Source organism: Elaeis guineensis, chromosome 9 (genome assembly GCF_000442705.2).
Source record: "Elaeis guineensis isolate ETL-2024a chromosome 9, EG11, whole genome shotgun sequence".
Classification (NCBI taxonomy): Eukaryota; Viridiplantae; Streptophyta; class Magnoliopsida; order Arecales; family Arecaceae; genus Elaeis; species Elaeis guineensis.
In genome coordinates this window covers 15051873-15061648 of record NC_026001.2, presented here as the reverse complement: position 1 = coordinate 15061648, position 9776 = coordinate 15051873, and the positions used below count along the sequence as shown (strand labels likewise).

At 36.1% G+C, this 9776-nt stretch overlaps 1 protein-coding gene across 1 annotated transcript; it reads right to left on the bottom strand.

Moving 5' to 3' along the window:
- Positions 1-1904: 1904 nt before the first annotated feature.
- On the bottom strand, positions 1905-3318 carry LOC140851467 (uncharacterized). The gene is made up of 4 exons (XM_073243005.1): positions 3103-3318; positions 2552-3006; positions 2057-2416; positions 1905-1944 (listed from the first exon to the last, which is right to left on the bottom strand). The coding sequence occupies exons 1-4, from the start codon at positions 3316-3318 to the stop codon at positions 1905-1907; spliced, it is 1071 nt and encodes a 356-aa protein (XP_073099106.1).
- Between the last annotated feature and the right edge of the window lie 6458 nt (positions 3319-9776).

Sequence of the window (9776 nt, the reverse complement as noted above, 5' to 3'; positions counted from 1 at the left end):
AAAAATTTTAATTAATTTTTTTTTAAAAAAAAGTAGTAAGAGGTAGAATAGTCAATTTAAATAGTTTTAATGATTTTCGTATTCAGTTTTTACTCGAAAGGATAGGTTGGCTATCCATGATTATGCTCAACAAACTAACATATCCTATTTTAGTTCAATAATTTTATAGTAATTTTAGTTTTAATAGTTCAGTTTATTCTGTTACATTGTTTGTTAAAGGATAGGTTATCGAGTTCGACTGTAATGCCTTAAGTCAAATTTTAGGTATTCCATCAGATGGTGATAGATATTTCAATACTACTTGTTGGAGTCATCCAGTTTTAGAATATCCTACCTGTGTTAGTACTGTTTTTGAGTACAAGATAAGTGGGACTACTAAACCTAATGCACATTTGTTATCACCTAAAAATAAATTAATTCATCATATTTTGACGTTTAATTTTCTGTCTAGAGGAGGTTATAGAGAAAATGTATCATATTTAGATGTTTATCTTCTCAGAATGCTTCTTTTGGGTGATAAAGTTAATCTGCCATTTATGGTGATACATTATATGAATGAATGTTTGAAAAGTTCCAAAACTATTTTGCCCTATGGAGCTGTTATGACTGCTATATTCGAGGCATTTGATGTCTGTATCACTGGTGATGATGAAGTTCTTAAGCTCAAATCTATTGACACCTATAATCATGCATCTCTGAGGCATATGGGATATGTATTTAGTAATGGGTTATGGAGGTGTATGTCTGAAGTAGACAAGAAGGAAGAGTTTGGTGGTGAAGGAGGTGGTTAGCCTACTGAAAGAGAGCAGTCAAGGCATGCTACATAGTCCGATCAGCAATCTTCTAATCTACATGCTTTGTCTGCTCGGATGGATGCAATGGAGATATCTGTTAAGGAGAGATTTGCATATATGCATGCTCGACTGGATGAGAGATTTGCACATATGGATGCCCGACTGGACGAGAGATTTGGACGATTCGATCAGTTCATGTAGTATTTTTATCATCAGTTTTCTCCACCACTACAGGATCTTACAGCAGATGATTAGACTTTGGCTTCTGATTGCAGTATTTGATGTTCCATCTGATGATATATCATCATTTTCATTTATGTTTAGAATAATGAACTTCGGTTTGCTGTATGCAAATCTAGATTTCTTTTGGTGTCGCATTTTAAATGAAATCATGTATTCCGATCGATTGTATGTTAATCTTCAGATTTTATGTAAAGCATTATGTTTAATTGTTTCCGTGTTGGGGTTTCAAACCAAGAATATTGATGTCTGAATTCAAATCCAATTGGTTGAACGATTGGATTCATGAAGACTAGCATAAAATTTACCTCAATGGGCTACCGCTTGTGTTTATAGATTTTTCATATTTTTTTTTAAGAAAAAACTCAGATTGCACTTAGGCGGATCAAGCAATCGCAGATCAGGCGATCGACCGATCCACAAAGCCGATCGATCAGATGGAGCAATGGGGGTCGATCATCGGTCACGATCTGAGGTGGTTGACCAATGTCTCAGGCTGGTCGATCGCTATAGATCGAGCCCGACGGTCGACACCGATTGCTCGATCTGGTCGCTGACCATCAAAATAAGATACAAGTCTAAAGAATGTGAGTTATACTAATGAAGTCATCGAGAGGAAGCGAGCATTCTTCAAGACCCCATTGAAACATTCAGATAAATTGGTGGTCATCATTCCAAATCTACGACCACCATCATGTGCAAAGGATCATTTATCTACAAGAATTTTGGTCAACCATTGAAAGGTTTTAGAATTCATTTTTTCAATCTTTCTCATGTATTTGTCAAACTTTCTTGATTGTGTTTGCATGCCAGTTCTTTTCAGCATATCTCTTAGTCTTGAGTCCCTAAATTTAGTATTGAAGTTGCTGGCTACATGATGTAGATAATATACATGATACGCATAGGGTGGCTGCCAACCAAGATGTTCATTTTGCATAGGAGCTAATATACCTGCATGTCGATCTAAAATTAGATAGATATTCTGACGTGACATAACAAGACATCTCAGGCATGCTAAGAACCAGCCCCATGTATCAGTAAACTCTTCATCTACAATGGCAAATGCAAGTAGAAATATTTGATTGTTTTCATCCACAGTGGCAATCATCAACTTCTCATGATACTTTCTATACAAGAAAGTAGCATCAATGCTGATTATTAGTCTACAATGTTTGAAGCCTTCAATGGATGGTGCAAAGGACCAAAAAGCATAATCAAATGCAGCACATGTTGGACGACCGGTAGGATTGCTAATGAACTTCACCCAGGAACCAGGGTTGAATTCTTGTACAGCACTAAACCACTTTGGCAATAAATCATACGACTTATCCCAATCTCCATACACTAAGGCCATTGCTTTCTGCTTTGTCTCCCACAACTTTCTATAGCCAGGCATATAGTTGAATATGTTCTTTATTACTGCCCTAATCTCGATGATGGAAATTATGGGTACTTCTTTTACAAGATCACGTATCTTATTTGAGATGAAGTTTGAATCAAGTCTAGAATGATCTTACGAAAGAATAGCAGAAATACACGTATGAGGACCAATATAACATGTGATCTCAAAATAGTCATATCGTTTAACTGCTCGAAGCATCCAGTTACATCCAGTCTCCTTATTCTTACACTTAATGACCCAAAGCTTAAGCTCAGACTCAATGACCTTAAATTCATGATGTGCATCAATAGAATACTGTTTTACTGCTGTTTTTAATTTCACATTGTCTGCAAAATGGAGCCCTTTACACAACTCCTCACCTCTTTTCCAAATGCTCCTTGGTGCCTGTAATGCAGAAGATATTGACAAGTTAGTAGCCACCCAATCAATACTCTTGAATGTCCCAGAAGGAGCATCAAACTTCAAAAAATTTGGACTCTCCATAGCATGGTGGCACTCTACATAATGTGATGTATTGGGTTCTTGAACATCATGGTCCATCTCATCTTCATCATGATTCATGTCATCTTCCTAAAATAGCCGATTATCTATATGACTCGTATCGTCCGCAACTATGTATAGTGAAGCTTGTCTAATAATGGGATCTAACTCTTCACTATCCATTACATGGATGTTGTCAGTCCTTTCGCTTCCCTGAGTTGTGATTGGTATGTCCCGATCAGCTACTTCATAATCATTTAGGTCGAGAATAGGTCTGGTGTCTTCAATGGGTTGCACATCAATGTACAATTCGACACTAGACAAACAGGGATGCAAACTTACAGTTACAAAGATAATCTCTATATCTTCATCATCAGTAATTGGAATAGGTTCATACTTCATTACTGTTGGTTGGACCATAGTAGGATATTTATATGTTATCAATAATTTATTTTTGCTTACATCTACATGAAAGACTTTACACAACTTATCCTTCAACTCTTCAAATTTCATTCCGTATTTCATTCTAATGGCCTTTTGTGGTTGGTGAGTGTACTATATTCCATATGGTCCTTTAACCATCGAACCATTGATATAGCAAAGAGCTGTCATAATTTCTCCCATTTTTCACTACCTATATAATAAATGAGTAAGTTTAGCATGCTTAGAATAACATTTGCATGCATAGTTAAATAAATTCACTGCTTTAAAATGAAACTAAGATTGTCATGCACACAATAAAACTGATCATTTAAGTGTTGCATGCAATCTTATTATGAAACTAAAATTTCATAAACTCTTGAAAAAATAATCTCTTCCAGTGAATTCTTCCAAAATTTAGAAACAAGATGCAGAGCACTCTATAATTTGAATATTAATATCAATAGCATTGTATCCAAAAAAATTTTTATTAAAAAAAAGCCATCACAAAATTTAAGAAACTCAAGAACGAGCCCAGCTTCCCCACCCTTAACCTAATTCCTAATTCATGAATCCAAACAAACAAAACATAGATCAAACATTACCATGTTCAACAAACAGGTCACAAAAGTACAAAACACATTTAACAATGGAGAAGTAAAGAAGGGGAACCAACCGAGGTGGAGCCAGAGGCGGAGTGGGGCCGGAGGTGGCATATCCAACCGAGATGGGCCGGACGTGGGAGAACCAACCGAGGTGGGGCCAAAGGCGGGGGATCCGATCGGGGTGGCACCTTATAGTGAAGGATCCAATCGGAATGGGCCAGAGGTGGGGAACGGGCCGGTCTACAATCAGATTTGGGGAGGGTGGTTGAATCGGGGTGGGGTCAGGTGGGGAGGATGGTGTCGGAGAAAAGGGAGCAAGTGGGGGGCTTGTCGGAGATCGAAAAAGGTGGGGGATCGAAAAAAAGGGAGAAGTGGGGATGGCATGTCGGGAACATGTCAAATAGGTGGGGGAAGGGGGGAGGCTGTCTGCAGTAAAATTAGGACCTGAAGGCATGATTTCTCCTCCCCATAAAATTGGGATCTGAAGCCATGATTTCTCCCTCCCATGAATTGGGATCTGAAGCCATGATTTCATGAAATCGTGGCTTGAGGGCACGATTTCAAGGTGGTTGTACATGGCCTTTCGACGATTATATGGCGGTCGAGGTGAAACGTGTGGCAAGTAAAATTATGGGTTGAACCCACGATCTTATAGTGGCACAGCAATTTTGAAAATAAATTTGGAAGAAAGATATTTTTAGAATAAATTATTAAAAAAATATTATTAAAAAAAATCCTCTTTTTCCTTTGAACGTTTCGCCTTCATGTGAGCTGTTGAGATGCCACGTGGCAGACCGATCACGTTCATAGATTTTGGCCGAGACAGTGGAAAATATTTCTAGCCGCCCAACCAGTCGTGCTAAATATCTGACCATGTGGATGCAGAAAGACTTCTATGCGGATGCATTGCTGCCCAGTTCGAACAATTTTAAGCTGCTGCCTTCTCTCTTTCTCTCTCAATAAAACACTTCTATCTCTATTTGAAAGCAAAGTGCAAAAAAAAAAAAAAACTGAAAGGAAAGGAATAAAAAGAAGAAAAGAAATATCATCTACCTCTGTCACCATGTTAATCACCAACCATGAGAGTCCATGATTGGTTCAACCATAATGGGACTTACAATTATCAGGTCATCTAAATATCTCCTGCCATATAAAACTAGTGAACTAAGTTGTGATGGAAACAAGCGTACCATTGATGAGTGCCATTTCAAGAAAACATGAATAATATCACATATTGGTAAACAAAGTTCGAGATATTTTAAAATATTAATTCTGATGAACGATCCAAATTTTTAAATTAATTATTTTTTAATCAATCAAAAATTATGCTCTAACGTTCTTTAGTATTTGTCTTTGAATTAGTAGTCGGTTCAATGACTTTTAAGATATTTTGACTTCAAGCTTTGCAATACCTATCAAACTAGTAGTCTTTTTTTTACATAATTCTATGCATGGTTATATGGTATGTGATATCTGTTGGTACACTAAACCGATCCCAAGCTACGTGGCATCATCGTACGAGATCAAGGAATCATCGATCTCAAAATACCGAATATCGCAATACATCAAGTTCAAATTGCTAACAAGTGGTGAGGTCGGGTTATTACTGACTTCGATCAAAGTACATCTGTGCTTCTTATAGCTGGGATGTCGGGAGACTCAGGTGATAATAATCGATCTCCTTTATCTAACCTCAGTATTTAATCGAGGTCAACTGCTACAGTATTGACAGCAATTGTCCTATGAAAGTCCTCTGTGATCTTTATAACTAAGTTATAGTTGGCCACGACCTTATATACAACTGGCCATAATCTTATGTACAGTCGGCAAATACAGTTAAGTATGGTCTTACTTCCAGATAGTACGTGCAATGTACTTCAGCTCACATACAGATGGCTCTAACCACCTAACAAACTCCTCTAACAGTCTAACAAACTCTGTAACGACCTCATTAGTCCCTTTATAAATAGAGAGCTAGGGATCCTCCAGAGATAAGTTCATGATTCCAAAAATAAAGGGAGACTTCGTCGATAGAGAATTTTACTAGTTCTTGAATAAGAACTCTGGTTCCTGCTTAGTCCCCTCTAGTTTCACCCTCTTCGTATGCTCTACTATTCTTTTCCACCTCTTGTTCTCGAGGCTGGAACTGACTTAAGCATTGGAGAGTCAAGAATTGAGAATCGGAGGATCCCCATTCGGTTTCTTGACTTGTCTCATAAGTTCTCTTGAAAGCACTTCATATTAGACTGCAGCCTACTTCCAGCTCAATTTCTTCTAATCTACCCCATTCTTGGATTTTTGAGCCTTGCAACAATAGATTGGTGCGAGAGAAAGGGCCTTTCTGATCTTTCTTGTGAAAAAGATGGTCAAAGGATGAGCACAGCAACCCTTTTTATCCTCTCTTGAAGGAGTGCCCGAGGTGTGACAATAGCCATCAGTTACTATTGATCTCCAATAATTCAACCTCCTTGTTCAGCAAATTCAAGCTCTGACAGCAGCTATTCAATAGCCTCAAAAGAAAGAGGAATAAGAGCAAAAAGAAGCTCCTCCTCTGAAGGTTGTCTCAACACAGCCATCAACCAGCCCATCAAGATGAACACCACATTGATGATGAGGCTGATGACGAATCTACCCCCAACACTATGAAAATCTAGTCAGAAGGTGATCTAGAGCACAAGATCCTAGATCTTGAGAAATGCCTGATGGAGATCCAAGTAGGAGGTCGATCTCAGAATAAAGATAACTCTAACCTCTGATCTCCTTTCTCTCCTGAAATTCTAAATGAGCCAGTCTCAAATCGATTCAAGATACCCACAATCGAGTCCTTTGATGGCTCCACTGATTCGATGGATCATATTGAGGGTTATATAGCTCTCATGGCCTTACAAGGGGCTTCTGATACCCTATATGCATTGCCTTTTCTGCTACCCTTAAGAAAGCAGTGAGGGTATGATTTTTTGGACTCTCACAGAGGTTCATGTCTTCTTTTGAGCTGCTTGAGAGGCTGTTTGTTATATATTTTGATATTAATCGACCTCACCTGAGGCACATAGATAGCCTATTTTCTATTCAGCAATAGGAGGTCAAAGATCTCTGAAAGTATATGGCATGCTTCAACGCAGCAACTCCAGAAGTAAAAAATTTTAATGAGGCAATTACTATGTCTACCCTAAAGAGAGGACTCCAGAGCAATCGTCTGATCTTCTCTTTGAATAAATTTTTTTTAAATACTTATGATGAGATGCTCGATCGAGTATGAAAGTATGCTCAGATCGAGAAAGAAGAAGCCATTATCAGACAAGCCAAAAAAATAAAAATGAGAAGAAGCGATTGAGAGAAGATGATGGAGATTAGCAGGATAGAGGCTCCAACCGATCTCAAAAAAATTCAAGGTCAAAAAGCCTACCTCGATGTTTTGACTCCTACGCTCCTCTGATTGCTCATTGAGCGCAAATCTTGATGAAAATTGAAGGAGAAGGATATCTCCGAAAATCCAATCCTATAAAGGCTCCATCAGAAAAGAGGGATAAAAAGAAGTACTGCTGTTTCTATCGAGATCATGGTCATGATACTGAAGAATGCAGGCAGCTGCGAGATGGAATAAAAGCCTTGGTACGTCGAGGCTACCTCGATTAATATATGAGGCCGAACAAGGCCATTAAGTATCGACCTCAGGCTAAAGGCAACCCTGGGGATCATAACCGACCAATGGCAAGAGTCATACACATGATATCTAGTGTCTCGCAGAGCACTAATGATCCATTTCCCAAGAGGCAAAAGATAGAAGAAATTATCTCTTTTTCTAAGAATGATGTAAAGGGGATTCTGATGAACACTTGAATTAAGTCACTAGAGGTACATAATTCTATTTAATTCTATTTTATTTATTAAAAATTTGATGTTCTTTAATCTATTTTATAGGTAATTGAGAGTTTGGATTCATACGATTCAAATTGGACTTAAATCGGATTAGATTTGAGTGAACCAGGCAACCAGCTCCCGTTCCAATGTGAACGTGACTCAAAGATCAAGGGTCAAAAAGCAACCTCTCCAATCAAGGGTCCAGATTAGAAGATAAATAGAATCAAGTATGAACATGACTTAAATCTCAAAAGCTCAGATTAAAAGTTTACTTTTTATGAAGATCCAAGTGTGAATGAGACTTATTGATCAATGGAGGAGAAACAATATGAAAATCCAAGGGTCCTTATTTATGCTCCCACCTCTCTTTTCATGACACCCTAGCCTCCTCTCTATAAATACACCCCAGTCCTCCTTTCTCAATCCATCAACCCCCTTGTGGGGTTTTTCATCTTCTTACCTCTCTCTTCCTCCTTCTCTTCTCCATCAAAGCTCTTCCCTTTCTCTCTTTCCATCAAGCCAACGTCTAAGTTTCTCTCCAAGCTACTGCTCTCATCTCTCTTTTTTTCTTTTTCATAAGTTTAGAGGAGGTACTAATCTTAGCACGACATCATATTCTTCCATAGATCCATTCTCCACATCTCAAGAAGTCTAGGAGAGGTCCTAATCCTAACACGTCTTCCATCAAATCTAGGAGAGGTTTTAATCTTAGTACCACTATCCTTTCTATATTTTTATACTCTCTTCTATCTATTTTTCTTCCTTGAAGAACCTAGACCAAGCCTTCCAGCCATCCTACCACTGTCTGTATGGAGGAAGATGAAGGATTCAAGGAGGCACATCCACTATCGGGCACAGCGAGAAAATCAACTTGGTTTCATTGTTCTTATATCAAATTTTTATTTTTTTTCATTGTATACTTCTTTATTTGATCAATAAAAAATATTTTTTTTACAATCTCTACATTTTATTCTTAGTTTCTTGCAATCTACTCTTCTTTTTATTTATATTTTTAAAATAATCAGCGTAAGATCCCTATGGATACGATCTTGAGTCACTTTATCTAAACACTAGTAAGTAGGATTAATTTTAATGTACTATAATATGCATCAAATTTTGACACTGTTGCCGGAGTTCTTGGCACGATTGTTTTGAAAAAAATCAAAAAAAATATATTTACTACTTTATTTTTTTAGTTGATTATTTTCTTCTTTTGTATTTTTATTTTTCATACTTTATTTTATTGATTGATAATTTATTTTTTATTATTAATTAATTTATTTTAATTATTTAATTATCTTCTATATATTTTTTAAAAAATTTCTATCTTATATTGCTTTTCTTATATGATAGATTTACTACTCTCTAGCTAGATTGTTTTATTTGTATACATAAATTTTTTTTTTACTTTCTATAGCCTAGTAATTTACTGTATTCTATAGCTTAGAATAATTTATTACTTTATATAATTAATTATTTTTTATTTTCAAAGTAGATTAGACTCTTTGTCTTTTATTTGGATTACGTAGTTATCTTTTATTCTTAACTAGATTATCTTATTTGCATAGTTAAATAGTTATCTTATTTATTATTGTCCATTATTTCTAGTGATTTACTACTTTTTATAGCTTAAAATAATTTATTATCCTAAAAAAAAAATTAATTTGTTGCTTTATTTATAGATTACCTACCTATCTTTTAATCTTAACATTATTTATTTTTCATTTAGTTAAATTCACTGGATCTTCTCATACCTAATTAATCTAATTTAAAACTTACCTCTTATTCTTTCTTGTTTAAAGATAACATAATATAAAAATAATACAAAGACACCACATAACACTTGACTAATATAAATAAACTAATTAAATCTTAAAAGCTACTTAACATATTTGGATTTTTTTTTTGCATTGCATATTTTCATAAAATACTTTAAAGATACTTAACCCAATTAATTAAGATAAGATGAAAATT

Bases quoted from the DNA above. Each gene is read 5' to 3' on its own strand.
- LOC140851467 (XM_073243005.1), bottom strand. From the start codon at position 3,318: ATGAAGTATGAACCTATTCCAATTACTGATGATGAAGATATAGAGATT. The intron at 2,417-2,551 runs GTAAGATCATTC...GCCTGGCTATAG, and splicing joins TGTATTTCTGCTATTCTTTC to AAAGTTGTGGGAGACAAAGC. The intron at 1,945-2,056 runs GTTCTTAGCATG...CTTGGTTGGCAG, and splicing joins TTTACTGATACATGGGGCTG to CCACCCTATGCGTATCATGT.